Source organism: Amblyomma mixtum, chromosome 3 (genome assembly GCF_055824585.1).
Source record: "Amblyomma mixtum isolate Tamu chromosome 3, ASM5582458v1, whole genome shotgun sequence".
NCBI classification, from domain to species: domain Eukaryota; kingdom Metazoa; phylum Arthropoda; class Arachnida; order Ixodida; family Ixodidae; genus Amblyomma; species Amblyomma mixtum.
This window is the reverse complement of record NC_143014.1, coordinates 343,317,651-343,334,396: the sequence shown is the minus strand read 5'-3', so window position 1 is coordinate 343,334,396 and position 16,746 is coordinate 343,317,651. Positions and strand designations below refer to the sequence as shown.

The 16,746-nt window shown below is 48.0% G+C and overlaps 1 protein-coding gene across 1 annotated transcript; it reads right to left on the bottom strand.

Moving 5' to 3' along the window:
• Positions 1–8,198: 8,198 nt before the first annotated feature.
• Positions 8,199–16,375, bottom strand: LOC149356183 (uncharacterized). The gene is made up of 10 exons (XM_089576274.1): positions 16,290–16,375; positions 16,107–16,206; positions 15,066–15,243; positions 14,092–14,178; positions 13,448–13,811; positions 12,835–13,005; positions 12,548–12,734; positions 12,118–12,261; positions 8,317–8,644; positions 8,199–8,214 (listed from the first exon to the last, which is right to left on the bottom strand). Exons 4-10 carry the CDS (start codon positions 14,151–14,153, stop codon positions 8,199–8,201), a joined length of 1,272 nt encoding a protein of 423 aa, XP_089432400.1. The 5' UTR covers positions 14,154–14,178; positions 15,066–15,243; positions 16,107–16,206; positions 16,290–16,375.
• Positions 16,376–16,746: the final 371 nt, after the last annotated feature.

Here is a 16,746-nt window from a genome sequence, read left to right as displayed (position 1 = left end):
AGCTATGCATTACAGAGCATTAAATGAGAAGCTTACGGCAGAGTTTCGTGAGACGTACCCGCCGTCTGCTATCCCAGTGTTGCCATACTGTAGTGTTGCCAGACTTGCGCGACTCCCAGTGTTGCCAGGCTATAAGGTTGCCAGATTGTGAACTAAAACCCAGTGTGGCCAGACTATTTGTTCCCTCTCCCTTTTACAATCTCCTCCGCCTACAGCTACGCTGTCGTGCCGGAACAGCCCAGCTCGTAAGAGCAGCCTTGCCCGGAGTGGCCGCCGCCTGTTCGCCAAGCGAAAGAGCACGTCCGCGGCGGTTACGAAATTGTTTTTTAGAGCGCAGCTCTTTGGCGTCCGTTCCTGGGTTTCGCGTCGTCGTCGGCGTTGTCGTCGGCGTCGGCCTCGTAACCAGCTCCGCCCCCCTTTCATCCGCAGCTGGGGTTGACTCACTATCGGCGTCAGCGGCATTAGTCAGTCGCTGCTATCTCTTCCCTCCTCCCTTTATCGTGTTGTCCGCTTGCTGCGCGCGCTTCTGCCCCCATCGTTTGCCGCTGGGTGTACACGCCGCCCCCCTCCCCCCTCTTCCTGCGAGTCTCCGGTTGTCAAAGCGCCGGCTCGAACTTAATTCCTTTCTTCGCTCCTCCTCCAATGCAACCCCTGTGCGGTGGCAATCAGAGAGCCAGATCGGTGGCGGCGGATCTGTATATGTGCACCGCCCGAGCCGAAATTGCCGCTGCCGTTCGCCCTGTGCGGTGGCAATCAGAGAGCCAGATCGGTGGCGGCGGATCTGTATATGTGCACCGCCCGAGCCGAAATTGCCGCTGCCGTTCGCCACTGCGAAATTATCTGCCAGTTCTTTCTGAGCCATGAGCGAGACGACCGATGGAAGTCCTCCGTCTGCTAAAAAAAAAATTCTGTGATAGCGCATACATGTGTTGCTCGATTTCTTTGCCTCAATCTATCGAAAAGGTGAAACAGCTTATTTGCTGCGCTCAAATTTCGCATTAGGAAGTAACGTAATCGTCGGTAATTTTTTTAGTGACTTGTCGAGCAGACGGGTACCACAGACGAAATCTGCCGATGCGTGGCCCCAGTGATCGTATTAAGACGAGAAAAACGCGCGATTTTCTTGAAATAAGCGTGCTATGCTCAAATTCACTTGTCGAGCAGACGGGTACGACAGACGAAATCTGCCGATGCGTGGCCCCAGTGAGCGTATTAAGACGAGAGAAACGCGTGATTTTCTTGAAATAAGCGTGCAATGCTAAAATTCACTTGTCGAGCAGACGGGTACGACAGACGAAATCTGCCGATGCGTGGCCCCAGTGAGCGTATTAAGACGAGAGAAAGGCGCGATTTTCTTGAAATAAGCGTGCTATGCTCAAATTCACTTGTCGAGAAGACGGGTACACCAGACGAAATCTGCCGATGCGTGGCCCCAGTGATCGTATTAAGACGAGAGAAACGCGTGATTTTGTTGAAATAAGCGTGCTATGCTCAAATTCACTTGTCGAGCAGACGGGTACACCAGACGAATTCTGCCGATGTGTGGTCCCAGTGAGCGTATTAAAGGGGCACTGCGACGTTTTTTAGCAGCTCATTTTTGCCTTCCACTAGGTTCTTTGTACCGTCCCGATGTCAGTTCAAAAAGATTTACAGAAATCAGTGCGCAGAAACGGGAGTTATTGAATTTACAAAATTCAAAATACAAGCAAACGAAAACACCCCGTTTGGGAGGGATTCCCTTGCCCATTTCACTCGCCCAGTGGACGAAATGGGCGCTTCCAATGGGAGCACGACCTGACACTGACGTAGCGGAAGCTTCGGCACAATAGTGGCCTGTCCAGGACAACCGACATCCGCGCTTTTTGACGGCGTCGTTTCCATAGCAACAACAGACACGTGGGTTTGTAGCAGACGCCCTCGTTCCCTACACCCTCGCACTGTTGTACGCCTGTCGCCTGCACTTCGAGACCTCAAAGGGAAATGAGCATTTCGGACCTATCACCCATCGAATGCGAGCTCCTGCGACGCAGCGATGCGCTGCGCATCGTACCATACTCGGATACACCGACCGAAAAGCCGACATCGCCTAGTCCGGTACACCACGAGGCTGGCGGCTTGGACGTTGAAGCAGGCCCAGCACCGCCGCCTCAAGACCCTTTGTTTGGAGATGGCACGGATTGGTGAGTATCAAATAACAGCTCATAAATTTCGTTCTTGGGGCCGGCCGACATTCACACGATTTCTCCGTGACTGCAGGTGTCAATGCGGGCGGTGCCAGGCGATGCCTACGGCGGCAGAGCGGCTGTGCTGCCGGGACATGCCGCAGTGCACAGCACGCAACGCGACGTGCGTGTGCGAGGACGAATATTTTTTTACTCTTTGTTTAGATGCAGAAGTGTTGCGTGTGGCGTACTGCGAGCTGATCGAGAGGGGCGAAGAGCCAGAAATGGACATTCACAAGTAGGTTATCTTTTCTGTTGTCATATTTATTGCGGCCGCATCACACGCTGTTAACACACGTGAGAGCATGCGGTCAGCGGGCGCATAGGTTTTCTTAACTGACCGCCCCATGTGAGTAACGCTTTTTTTTAAATAACTATAGCGCACGTCGATGGTGTGCATTTAAAGCTAGGGTTGCAGAAAGCTTGTCGACAGGATCTGGCTTGATGAAAACAAACATAACAGGTGTACAAACTGGCAATGATACGAGTAACTAAATTCGCAGGCAATTTCATCAGATAAAAATATGGCGGTAGCGCGGCAGTTATATGTACCGATCAATCGCATGCGCCACTGGCTGCACAAAAAAAAAGTTCCTGGGCCAGTGGCGCATGTGAGTGCATTAATCGCTTGTGTGTGTTGCCGAAACGGCTGCTCACTTGTTTGCTCGAGCAATAACGAATGCCGCGTCCAAATTTTTTACGACACCAGTGTACAGGTCCCTGCACAGCCACGCGTTTAGTTCACGGGTGCCCCGCGCCGAAAAGTTCAGCAACAGCTGACACTGATTAGTCAGACAGAACACCTTTATTTAAAGTGATCTGTCGACTCCAATTCTAGGTAGGCTGGCGGTTTCAGACATAAGTTTCTTTCGCTGAATATTTTCTCTGCCCTGCATAGGCAGCTGCAGTGATAAAGCATAGCCTTTCTGTTTTGCTGGCCTCAAACTGTACTTTAGGTCCTCACAACTGAAAAGGAAATCCAAAGAAAACATTGCACATGGTTGGAAAGTAGATGAAATTTTTTATTCATACATTTTAAGACACATAAAGCAACAGTGTACTTTCAAAGCAAGATAGTTTCATGTTGTTAACAACAGACACTGTTATGCGCTGTCAATGCCTTGAAAAGTCACATGTGCCAAATGTATCCTTGAGCTGTAACCTAGCAAACAGGGCAATTGCATGATATATATTTAGACTAAAATACAGCACAATAATGGTTGCCACTGCCCTTATGCACGTTCTGACCTCCATGTTGCAGAGTGAAAGAAAGCACGTCATTTTATTCATTACAGGAAATATCGATACACGGCATACCGGCAATTCACAAGATGGATGTGGGGCCGGCTTGGCCAGGGAAATCGAAAAGTCATACCATCATGTGCTGTGTGGATGATCAGAAAAATGTTTCCATCGCCACAATACCAAGGATTCAAATATCCTGAATTGTGAGCGGAGTGCAGAAAATAAATTCTTTTCTTAATTTACGTACAGGGTCGTCCACTCTTAGTTAGAATGCGCTAGCGCATGGCCATGCTCTTTGGAGGGTCACTGCGTCCGAAACGACTGCGCATCGAAGCGAAGTGGCAGACGACGCGAAGCACCGCGTACAGGTACACCTTCTCCTGCGTCACTTTGCTGCGATGAGCGACTGTGTCGCACGCGGTGGCCCTCTGAAGAGTGCGGCCATGCGCTAGCGCATTCTAACTAAGAGTGGACGACCCTGTACAATGTAGAACTACCTTGATGTAGAAGTAAAATCCTTTCCAACAGCATTAACACACAAAAAAATGTTGTAGTTGTAAGAAAGAGAGTTGGGGTTTGCTGCCCCAGCGGCTAGCGCCGATGAAGGAGAGGAAGAAGACAAAGTTGACGAAGCTCCAACAAGCTCTGGTGCGCGCTTGCGAACGCCGGCCTGCTGAGAAGCACTGCTGGAAAAAGGACTGTGGCCGTCCAGACTACCTGTGCGAGTCGTCTCATTACACTTGGTGGAGGTGCTGCTTGCTCTTCTCCTGGAGCTACGCCACGATGCCCAGGCTACCAGGCTCTACCACGACAACTGAAACTTCGGCCCAACCTGTCCCCACCGCTGTCGTCTGTTCCGGTGCCGTCCGTCAGCGCGACCCTGCGATTTTCAGCGGCACTGACGACACCGATGTAGAAGATTGGCTGGCCTCCTACGAACGCGTGAGTGCTTACAACAAGTGGGATGACGTCGTAAAGCTCACGAATGTCATCTTCTACTTGACCGATGTCGCCAATTTGTGGTTCCGCAACCACGAAGCGGATTTTACTACCTGGGCGGCTCTAAAAACCAGCCTGACTGACGTCTTCGGCCGCCCCGCTGTCCGAAAACTTCGTGCTGAACAACGGTTGCGCAGTCGTGCCCAGCAGAACGGCGAGAACTTCACAAGTTATATCGAGGACGTCGTTGATTTGTGTAAGCGGCTCAATCCATCTATGAGCGAGGCTGATGAAATCCGACATATTCTGAAAGGGATTGAGGACGATGCATTTCAAATGTTGTTGTCTAAAGATTCCCGAACCGTCTCCGACGTGGTGTCTTTGTGTCAGAGCTACGATGAGCTGCGCAAGCAGCGACATGTCACCCGCCGTACCACTTGCTCGGACGACACCATTTCGAGCTTGGCAGCCGGCAGTCCTGCCCATGATCAGCCGACACTTCTTCAGCACATCAAGCAGTTTGTGCAGGAGGAGGTCGCTCGTCAATTATCGTTAGTTACCTGCCAACCCGCTCCAACGCCATCGCTGTCGCCCTCTATTCAGCGTGTCATCCAGGAGCAGGTAGCTGAGGTCCTGCCGCCTGCTAATCCACCCCCTCTGGTCACTGCACCGCTGACATATGCTGAAGCAGTCGCCCGGCCACGACCTCAGCCGGTTATGCCTGCTTATGCGCCACCTGTCAACGTATACCCTCAGCAGCAGCTCGCCCCTGCACTGCCACTCACTCACCATCCTCTGCCTCACACTGGTCCCCGCCCTGTGAATCCGTGGCGCACCCCAGATAACCGCCCGATTTGCTATGCCTGCGGCCTCGCTGGTCATGTGGCCTGCTGGTGTCGCACACGCGGATCCCGTCCTTACGACTACGGGCGCCCACCGACGTACGACGTTCCGTTGCCTTCCGTCCCTGTCGCTTCTCCTCTGCCGCCTCAGAATCCCTCTCCGCCTCGCTCCGACTCCTATAACCGAAGCCATCGGTCACCGTCTCCTCGACGCCGTTCGCTCTCTCCTATGCGCCGCCGGTCCCCACCACTTCAAGCGGAAAACTAGGTGCCGCAGTTCCGGAGGCAAGAACTGCGCCGTCAACGACCGCCTCAAGCACTATCGCCGGTCCTATGAACGTTATTGAAGTGATCGTTAAAGGTGTTACTGTTGACGCGCTTATTGACACTGGTGCTGCCGTGTCCATCATTAGCCGCAACTTGTGCCGCAAATTAAAAGTGATGACGCCGCTTTCTGACCTCTCGCTTCGCACCACCAGCGCTGACCCCATTCGCCCTCTCGCAGCGTGCACTGCCCGCCTCGTCATTCAAGGTCTCGCCTACACCATTGAGTTCTTCGTTCTCGCCCGCTCCTCTCATGACATCATCCTCGGGTGGGACTTTCTGTCCGCGCATCGCGCCATCTTTGACTGTGCACGTGCTGAAATTGATTTGTCGCCGCTGTGTGATGCTCTTGTGGACGCCGCCCCTGTTACCGCCGCTGACGACGTCGACGTGCCAGCTTTCTCTTCTGTTCTTGTGCCGCTGACTTGTGCTGCCCTCTCTGACGCTACTGTTTTTTATTCACCCTCTCCTCTTTGTGCGCACTGCAAGTCTGTTTTGCTCCCTCATGCCGTGCTCACCCTTTCTGGTGGTTGTGGCGCTCTGTACGTCGCGAACCCGTTGCCTTTCCCCACAACTTTACTTCGGGGAGAATCGCTTGGCACGGTTGATGTCATCGATCTCGACGATGCTTCTCCTGTCCTTGATGACCCTGACGCCCATGACATTAACGCCCTCACCCCTCCCGCCGACGTCGCCGACCCGTCCTCCCCGGATATGTTTTCCCATTCTGTCGATGCCGCTCTACCACCTCACCACCGCGCCCAGCTCATCGCTTTGCTGCAGCGCTTCCGCGCATCCTTCGACTCTCCTCAAGCACCGTTGGGTCGTGCAACAGCGGTTCGCCACCATATCGACACTGGCACCCATGGACCCTTGCGCCGACGCCCCTATCGCGTCTCCTCCGCCGAGCGCCGCATCATTGATGAACAGGTGAGCGATATGCTAAACCGCGGCGTGATCCAGCCCTCTCACAGCCCGTGGGCCTCTCCAGTCGTGCTCGTCAAGAAAAAGGACGGCTCCATTCGATTCTGCGTAGACTACCGCCGGCTAATGACCACAGCAGCAGTCAAAACCATAATATGCAAAGAAAGGGTTATTTGTATTGCTGGGTATAATTGCATACTGAGACCGAAAGCGAAGTGCTCTGTGAACACAAGACATCGAATATGGTCAGTAGTGCACTGAACTGTTCACACCGAGTACAGGTAGCCACTGATGAGTTATTTTTGCTCCACTGTGGAGATAAGTACCACAGCATACAATGATGCACACATCCTCATGTTCAAATGGGCCGCCATGGTGGCTCAGTGGTTATGGCATCAGCTGCTGACCCAAAAGATGCAGGTTTAATTCTGGCCGCGCCGGTCGAATTTCGATAGAGGGGAAATTCTAGAGGCCCGTGTACTGTGCGATGTCAGTGCAAGCTAAAGAACCCCAGTGGTCGCTATTTCCAGAGCCCTTCACTACGGCGTCCCTCATAGCCTGAGTCATTTAGGGACGATAAACCCCCGTAAACCATAAACCAGCATGTTCAAATGGATAAACTGAACTTGCAACTCATGCATCAAGTGAATTTTCTTGATGAGCCAGTGTGTGCCTTCCAAACCGGGACCGGTGCATAGTCACCAGCTCGGCCTTGGATCGTCTTGCTTGCTTCAGCTGCACCATTGGCAGCTTTGCAGCACAGCTCCTCCTTTGCTCACTGCAGGCCTTTTTGAAGGAAGCAGATGCTGCACAATGGTGCAGCATCTCTTCAATAAGCTTGTCAACGTAAGCTGTAAAAGGCTGCCGTTACTAACTGCACAGTGCACTTTGCTCTACATACCATAGGTTGTCTCTGTCTTCACAGGGCAAACAACTTCTTCACCCTTTTTTGCTCGTAGCATCTTTCGTTTCCATTTTGCCTCGCCCCTTGCTGTGAGTGCTTGTGCGCGGCCTGCATTTTCATTCTGGTGTAGAGCTTAGAGCTGTGCACGGGCCGCAAATTTCAGCCCGCGCCCGGCCCGAGCCCTACACTACTGACGGAGGCCCGGCCCGGCCCGACAATCAAGAAACCTAAGCCCGCCCGGGCACGGCCCGACCTGCAAAACTGAAATTGAAGTGACGACGAAACAGAAAGAGATAATTGAAGGAAAATCAGTTTATTTCAATGTTTTTAAAATGCTCGGCTCTCATGGTCCAGATGAAAATTAGTGAGTATATGCAAACACGCCACATGTAGAGAGTTATCACTCCAAGTTATTATGCAAAAACAACAAATCGTCCATTGATGAGGGCTTGAGGCAAGTGCGGCGCTCCTGGATAATGAACCCGGCAGCGCTGAAATTTCTCTCGGTGCTTGAACTGGTAGCCGGAATGGCTAACACTTTCTTGGCAAGAAGAGAAAGCTTTAGGTACGTCGCTGCCTTGCTTCTCCAAAACTGTGATAGATCAAGCTCTGAGCAAGGGGGCTGGAGCCACGCAGGAGCAATCGCGATCGCGAAACCCGGCCGGCCCGTCCGAGACAAATATACCGTGGCCCGAGCCCGGCCCGGGCCCGGGTGAATAGACTTCCGCAAGGCCCGAGCCCGGCCCGCGGGCCGGGCCGGGTACGGGCTTTCGGGCCGGCCCGAGCCCGTGCACAGCTCTAGTAGAGCTGCCAGCTGTGTTCTGAAAATCACAGAGCTCAATTAATGTTCTATTTCTAGACAGGACAAGCTCTGCTTGACCTTTGTGCATATTGAAATCTCATACTTTGAACATACCTTGCACACATCATCTCGGGTGTGAACGCTACGGACTTGGGGGCAAACCTGATGATAATGCTATGGTATGATTCCAAGCCAGATGTCTGGCCGAAAGAAGACAGCTGCTCGATGTCTCTGAGCAGCAACTTATCCATGGTTACTGCCACAAGACGTGCATAGGCTGGTGTACCTGAAAATTTTTCTTTTTGCAGTAGACTGCATAATGACGTCACAAGTGTAACTTTACCTGGCAGTAACCACTTCCCATTTGGTATGTCACCATGCAGGCACCTCGGGTATGCATCACCATGACCGTTGTGCACATTGATGACATGATTGAGCATACCTAAAAAATTTTTAGGGATAAATTTCATCACAACACACTGGGTGTTGCAAGAGAACTTATGTTTACATTCCCCCACCCCCTCCCCCTCTTCCCGAAACCTGGCAATTAAACCTTTTGAAAAAACGCATAAGCATTGCCATTTGGGCACTGGGCTGTGCTCGTAATGCAGGAAAAAGTTGGATTAAGCTCCCTCACTCTCTCCCCCGTACAAAAAAAATGAACAGGATAGGAGCTATAAAAAGGACAGCAGTCAGTGCAAGTGTAGGTAATCATCAGAACAGGCATGATATTCATAGGCATTCTAGAAAGCAGAAAAGCATTTTCAAGCACTTGTAAGAGCGCAACCAACCTATACATAAACGCACATTTCAGCAAACAGGGGCTTAATTTATCTGTACAGTGTGGAAATTTCATGATTTTCTACATCCTGGACCCGTATTATCACTTATATCTTAACTGTCTGAAGAAAATCACTGACACAGTTTACACTGCAAGCCTCACAAAGAAATTCAAAAGTTATGTAAAGCCTATAAAAACATACTGATCGCATTCATGCAGAAGCTGAATTAAAGCATGTTAAATGCTGCACATCAGAGCACTGCAGAACCGGAGCCTGAATGAGTTGGTGCATCATTGGAGAAATAAAAACTGTGAAGCAAAGACGGACAAGAGAGAACGAGGACAAGCGCTTACTAACAACTGAAGGTTGATTGAAAAAACACAAATAATACAGTACAATCTCCAACCCAACCATGACGCTTGCAGCTCCCTAAACACATCATCTAATCGTGAGAATCAAGACATTCAGCCTTGCAGACATGAAGGAGCACTGAAGCTGGGCTTATGCACGAGTCATGATTCACATGGATTTAAGAGGCCTCACATATTTCTCTTGTTATTTTGTCCCTATGCCTGCAAATAACTCTGATCTCTTTGAAAACAGCTGAGCGATAACCAAGCAAGGGCTTCTCTGAGCGCTGCTGAAAAGACCAGCAGACTTGATCATGGCTCAGAACCAATGTTCAATCAAAATTGGTTAAATGTGAAATAGCCTTCGCATGTTTGGGGTCGGCACTTTCAAAAACCTGTGTGCATGGAATGGAGAATAGTTTTCGCCAGCAGGTTCAAAGATTAAAATTGGCAGTTTTTCCGGAAGAGGTTGGTAGGTAACTTTATTGGTTCAAGAAGGAACCAAGTGAGGAGGGGATGGAAAAAGAGGAAGCAGGACGACAATGGGCCCTCGGGCCGCTCTAGTTGGCCAGGCACTGTTGAGTTTTGGCGACTGCTCGGGCACAGCCTATGGTCAGAAGTTGTACCTCCGGCAGCAAGCTGCGCAGATCAGCCTCCTATCGCTCCTGATGTCCTGATCCTTGCCACGATGGCTTGGGTTTATTTGGGCAGTTCAGAAATATGTCTGGTGCTAGGATACATGTGGCAGTGAGAGATTTCACCGCAGGTTACAACTGAGAGAAGAAAAGGGGCCGTGACTGCGATGGATATGGTGCAAAGCCGCCCCAGGGCAGCCCATACCTCCGCCTCTGTGATGGGAGCGAGTCTGAATCGGGAGTTCCTTTGTAGGTCGGTAATTTTTCCTGCTTTAGGTCGGGGAAGTACGCGGCTTTAAGAGCTGCTTCAAGGTCTTGCCCTTGTTTCTCCACCTCGTGCAGGAGTTTGGTGATTTGTTTATTATTTTCCGACCAAAAGGAACACTGGTTTAACATACGGTGGAGGAGGGACCACGAGTTCTTCATGCGGAGAGTGCCGTCTGGTCGGCTGCATAATTGATTCTATTGCTGTGAGGGCAGCTCAGCTGCATGTTCGGCGATGATCTGGAGCGTTTGAGCCATTGTTTCTCCAAATTCTGACAGACCTCCACAGGTGGAGTAGCATGCTGTCTACTGGGTCGCCAATATGTTCTGCCGGGGCCACTTTTTTGCCAAGAGCTATGTCCCGTTGGAGCTTGGAAACCCAGTCCATGTAGTCCTGAATTTCTGGTTCCGGGTTTTGGTCTCTAATTCTGTGAAATTTGTCCCTGTCTACAATAGGTGTAAGGTGGAACTGTGGCCGTAAACTGGCACACGGCAGTGTAATTCATAGGACATAATGATCGCTGCCAACGTTGATTCCCATGCAAGGCCAGTTAGCTTGACAGACGTTCGTAGTAAAAGTGAGATCTGGGCTGGTGTTTCTGCTCACACTGTTGCCACTGCGTGTGGGTAGTGTGCAGTCAGTGACTAGGGTGGGCCTGTTTTGCTGAGTGCATTGAAAGACGCTGGTGCCCTTGCGAGTGTTATTATATCCCCAGTCTACGTGTGGTGCATTAAAATCACCCGTTGCCACTATAAGAGCAGAGCCTGCTATTTGGATGGCCCCGTCAATTGCTTCAAACGCAGCAGTGAGGTTATCTCTAGGATGAGAATAGATATTTAAAATATGTGACTTGTCCTGTACAACACGGAAGGAGTTCGAGAAGAGTGCAGTCGGTGTAGAGGTCAGAGAGATCGTGAGCTACATACACAACATTTCTCTGGACATATGTGGTAACCCACCGGGAAGTAGAATGGGAGTGCACAGACTAATAGCCGAGAAGCTTGCATGCTTTTTGGAAGAGGTAACCTTGCTTGCATGCAACAGATATTTTAAAGGAACTGAAATCTTTCAAGAACTGCCATTCACAGAGTCATCTGGTACGAGGAGGCATGCAGTTATCCCCTACATTCATCAGTTGTCCCATAGATTAAAAAATGTAGGCACCAGATATGGTACTCAAGTGCTGTTCTCAGCACCAAAAAAACTTGGGGAGATATGCGCCACCGTCGATAGGAGAGCAAAGGCTAAAAAACAAAACAAAAAAAACACACGGTGCCTGCAACATAATTCACCAGACTATGTTCGTGCCATGTGCTGAAAGGCTAGTGTATGATGCTGAATTTTTTTGTGGTAAGAGATGTATCGGGCAGACCGGAAATTGTGTAAACACCTGTCTGCGGCAGCATAATAAGTCGTTAAAATGTTCCCTGTTGTCTATCCCTTGTCCTACATTACAGGGATTGCCACTTGAATAATATCCCTGATTCCCCGGATAAGAAATTGTGCACACCTGTTTTCAAAGAAATCAAAGTTATGTGCAGGCATAGGGACATAATAACAAGAGAAATATGTGAGGCCTGTTAAATCCGTGTGAATGATGACACGTCTGTAAGCACAGCTTCAGTGCTCCTTCATGATTGTGAGGTTGAATGTCTCGATTCTCATGATTAGATAATGTGTTTAGGGAGCCACACGTGTCCTGGTTGTGCTGGAGATTGTACTACATTATTTGCATTTCTTCAATGAACCTTCAGTCGTTAGTCAGTGCTTCTTCTTCTCTCTAGTCTGTTGTCGCTACGCTGCTTTTAGCTGCTCAATCAGAACACTGCTTCCACAAATACTTCAGTCTTTAGCCATAAAGAATTTCACCAAAATTTGCTTACTTTTCCACATGGCTACCAACAACTGTCCATCCCCCGCACTGACAGCTGCACACCAGTACAGGTGGTTTACCACTGGCTGTATCCAGTCTTCAAGGCCAGCACAGGCAGCTTTCTTGCTTTCGGTTGTAAGCCGTTTTTTGATCACTGTGAATAAGATCACAAGAAATTATTGCAAAATATCTTCAAATTGTTTTCGATAAGCCACTGTGGTCTTTGGGCAAAAAGCACGAAACTGTTACAAGGATGGAGCAGCTACAATCCTCACTGCACAAGATATTCAGCAGGGAGGTTACTCTATTGCCACCGCACCATATGAACACAAAATAAAAACTATAAGCAATGCAGACATTCTTGCACAATGCAATTCTAAGGGTTAGGGGAAATTTTCGTGCAAGGGACTGAAAAAAACGATATCAGCTTCATTACTTACTCTTGGCTACATGCCATGTGTCAAATTTGTGGTCAATGCCAGGCTCATTGATGCGCATATGTTTTTTAATTCCTGGGTGCCTGTCAGTAGTGAGGGTTGTCACCATTATGTCGTGTTTTTTCAGGTCCTCAAGCCCCTTCACCAGGCCATACTTTTCCATGCAACTGCTTGCTTTGACCTGGTCATTCTGGAAAGTATTTACAGCAGTTCAATGTTTAGCAAAGATAACATGAGTGAAATGTGCCAGTCAGAATGTTTTTGAAAATCACAAAAAACTGAGAACCAACCTCTCCAAGCTGCACCTGGACAAAGTGAACGACTTTGCTGGTCGAAATGTCCATGAAAGTATAAGTCAGGAATTTGGCGCAAAATCCAGGGGAGTCACAACGGCCATCTCCTGCCAACTCTACTTGGCCACTCAGGCTGCGCAGAACATTCTTTTGTTCAGCCTCCCACACCTGGAACATAATTAAATTGCCTGTGCATACCCGAAATCAAAAGTTCATTTCACTTAATGACCCGAGTTTCTGGAGACATACAACAAGCACCGCCTCATGTCTCATTAGTCGGCTTAATAATCAAGCTTATTTCATTTGTAATTACAGCAACATGCAGAGCATCACAAAAAACCTAGATGGACAACATGACTGGTGGTGTTGTAAGTTCTTCTGCAACTGGGGCGCTGCTACAATGTGCAGTCCAGCTTCACTGCACTAGTGAGCAGAAATTACATTCTCATGCCCTGTGGAGGTTTGGAATGCTCAGGGGCTTGTGAACTTTTATAAAAACAATATCCCACACAAAAATGCATTCCACAAGTCTTTCTTTACATCTTTGTTTACAAAGTGAACAAAAATTTGTAAGCCAAGGAAAGAAATGAATATTTTTTTCAGTACATACATGCTCGATGGCGGGCTGGAAGAGTACCCTCTGATATGTGTAGTACATTCGGGTTGATGGCACCTGAATGTTAGCCTGCCTCAGCAGCCTCAATGTCTTCTCTGGACTTGCACCAGAGAAGCATATAGCAGCACAGAGGAGCAGGCTACCCACAGGCTTTCGTTTCAGCATTGGTTGGCTATGCCAGCTTATGCTGTGTTTGTATGGGCAGATGCCATCAACCCGAAGCACTGAACCAGAGACAGCAGTGGAAATTTTGCAGGGTGCCTGGCATACACCGCACACTTTGAAGAGCTGAAGAAGACAGCTTTCAAAAACAATGAATTTTCTTTCTGCTGCGGATGTTTCAGAAGCAGCCTGGTCTCTGTAAATGAACAGCAGTGTATTTACAGGCATAAGAAATATGCTGTGGAAGCACACAATTCACACAAGCTAGCAGTGCTCCCCAAATGGTACCATAACATCATCTTTGTCAAAAGATGAAGTCTTACATTCTTGATTCATAACGGCAGCAAAGAAGCACAAACATGAAGGGAAGGAACAAGCAAAAACATGGACAAACACTGCTCTTTGTATTTGTGCTTCTTCGCTGCCGGTATGAATCAAGAATGTTACCAAATTGCCCCAAAACTTGTGTTACTTACATGACTGATTCAGCCAATGAAGGCTCATAAGTCAAATCATTGTGGTCTCTTGAAGTTGACATTGATGGCTCAGAAGCAGGCTCAATTCTGTAATCGAAGTGTTGGATACAATTAGCATCACTGCTACATATTTACTTTGTTTGTTTATTTGTTTGTTTATGGGGTTTAACGTCCCAAAGCGACTAAGCTACATATTTACATATTTACAGGTGCCAGAAATTCATTAAACAAGCACAGCTTAGTAATACGTCCATCACATGGGCAGTTTCAAAGCCCACCAAGTCAAGGGACATCGAACTCAGTGGGGATCGGCCGGTTCCACATGGCGATTTTCAATGACCATCGGAATCTCCAGGGCCATTGAGAACAGCCTCACGCTCGTCAGACTACACTAACCAATTCTGAAAAAAATTTTATTCTGTAGTCAAAATGACAGCTTCTTGTATTGTCCGGTGGTCGGATATAAAGAAACTGGCGGTGTTTTTGTCTTGCCTTCCACTCTGTTTTGCTCATTTTCACCTTCAGCATGCTTTGTGGCAACCCAGGCCAGGAAGCCCTACAAGTGCTGAAGTGATAGTTGCTTCGTATGTGATAAAGATGGTCACTGATGTGTAGTAGCTTCGAAGGCGAAAAATTAATGTGTATGAAATGAAGGTTGCATAATTGCCCTGTTATAGCTGTCTCTGGATTGTGCTCATCTTTGAAGTATTTTAAGTGTTTACGGATCAAACTTTCAATTAAATACAGCGCTTACTCCAATATTTCGCTCATTTTATTATGCGTGTTGCTAAACCTAGCACCATTTGCCTTCTCAATGGTCATTGAAAATGGGCGTGTGAAAGTGATGCATCTGGATGATTATGAAAATTTCGATGGCCAGCGACTCAATAGACACTGAGACTGCCTGTGTGACAGGGGCTAACTTTTAACAAGTTGTACTGTTATATCAATAAGGTACAAATACCAAGCCTTACATGAAAGAACCGAAGGAGGGCTCATGAGTTTCGGCACCTTGAAGAAGACCAGCAGCATTTGGTGTAGAGCACCTAGGAGTCTCATGGGTGTCAGGCACACCAGAATCATCGTGTGTTCCCTCCTCCGTCTGTGTCGCCTTTGAAACCACCCTCTTTAAAGAGAGCCCAGCTTGCACACCTGCAAATAAATGAAGGCGGTACAATTTGTTTTTAAGGTAATGCAACTAAACCACATTAAAAGCTCCCTCTTATCTTTCCCTCAATACTTAACTTTGAGCGATGAGCTGCGGATCTTTTTTAGGAACACACAATAAAACGGGAAAGCAAAAACATTTCAGTTAGAAAGACTGAATGTCTTATAAAAGGAACAGTGGATGTTATTGGTTAGGCACCGTAATGCTTCACATTTCTCACAAATGAGACATGTGCAGCCTCGGTAAAGACAAATTATTTGCACCCGCCCAATCTACAAACAATCAAAGACTACCCTCTGGTTGCGATGCACTGAATTTGTGAACACAGACATCTCACTGAGTTTGTTAAGACTCGCAACTTTGAAGCATCTTTGCTACAAAATCTAAGTATGATGGACCAGACAAGGTTATTTCTTTTAGCATATTGTGATTCGCTCTTACAGATGCTCCCTCAGTGCCAACTATTCCTGAATGTGCTCATACCCAAACTATAATCTCAACTCAGCATCTAATGCAAACCTCCAATCCACTTTCTAAAGCTGTAAAACACACACTGCATTCAAGAGATCTGGAGATGAAATGATGTCTCTGTGCAGTTTGTTCTCTGATGCTCGGTAATAACCGTACTCGTATACATGCACACTGTCAAAATTTACTTGTGTGTAGACCGTCTTGTTGTCCCTAAAACAATGACATCAGTACGACATGTGGTTTTATTTGATCCATTCAACATTTACTAGAAGGGTACTTGTATTGAGGCACTGAAAAGTTCTATAAAAAATTAATTCCTAACAATGGCTAATTATAATCTGCCAATCCAATACCAAAGATTGAAATGAGTACCTACTTTTGCACTGCAGCTCTCGGGCAGGCACTTCATCAGTCTGTACACCTTTATCACTGTACGTTTTATAATAAGTGTGGTCCCCTGTGGATATTTCTCCAAGCTGAAAGCAACATAAATCAGTGCAACAGAGGGTTAATATGATTCCTTCTTCTTTAAAGTTACTCTGCCACTGATCCTACGCACCTGGCTTGCATCAGGTGATTGTGAACATGCGTCACGGCTTGATATATGGTCCGCTGCAATTTCCACATTGGCAGCAATACCCTGGTCAAACGCCAAGGAAATCTCAAGGCCACTTTCCTGTTGGAAAAACAACATGATGCAAAATTGTATTGCTCTAGAAATACCCTCTCATAGGATAACTCACATCGTCAGCTGGTGACATAACAGCATCTTCATCTCCATGGAGTTCAGCTGCCAGGGTGTCCTGCAAGGTGACACCAAAGGTGTTGATCAACCACACCATCCAGAATAGCATGCGTAAATCTCGACACTTCAATCTTGAAACATGTGACCAGCACGTTTCATAATGGTAATAAAGTTCTCAAAGATTTATCATCCCTTAAAATTAGCCTAGAACAATGTTCTGTTCCTGAATTATGACTTTAATATTAAGTTATTCTTATTAGTACTTTTATTT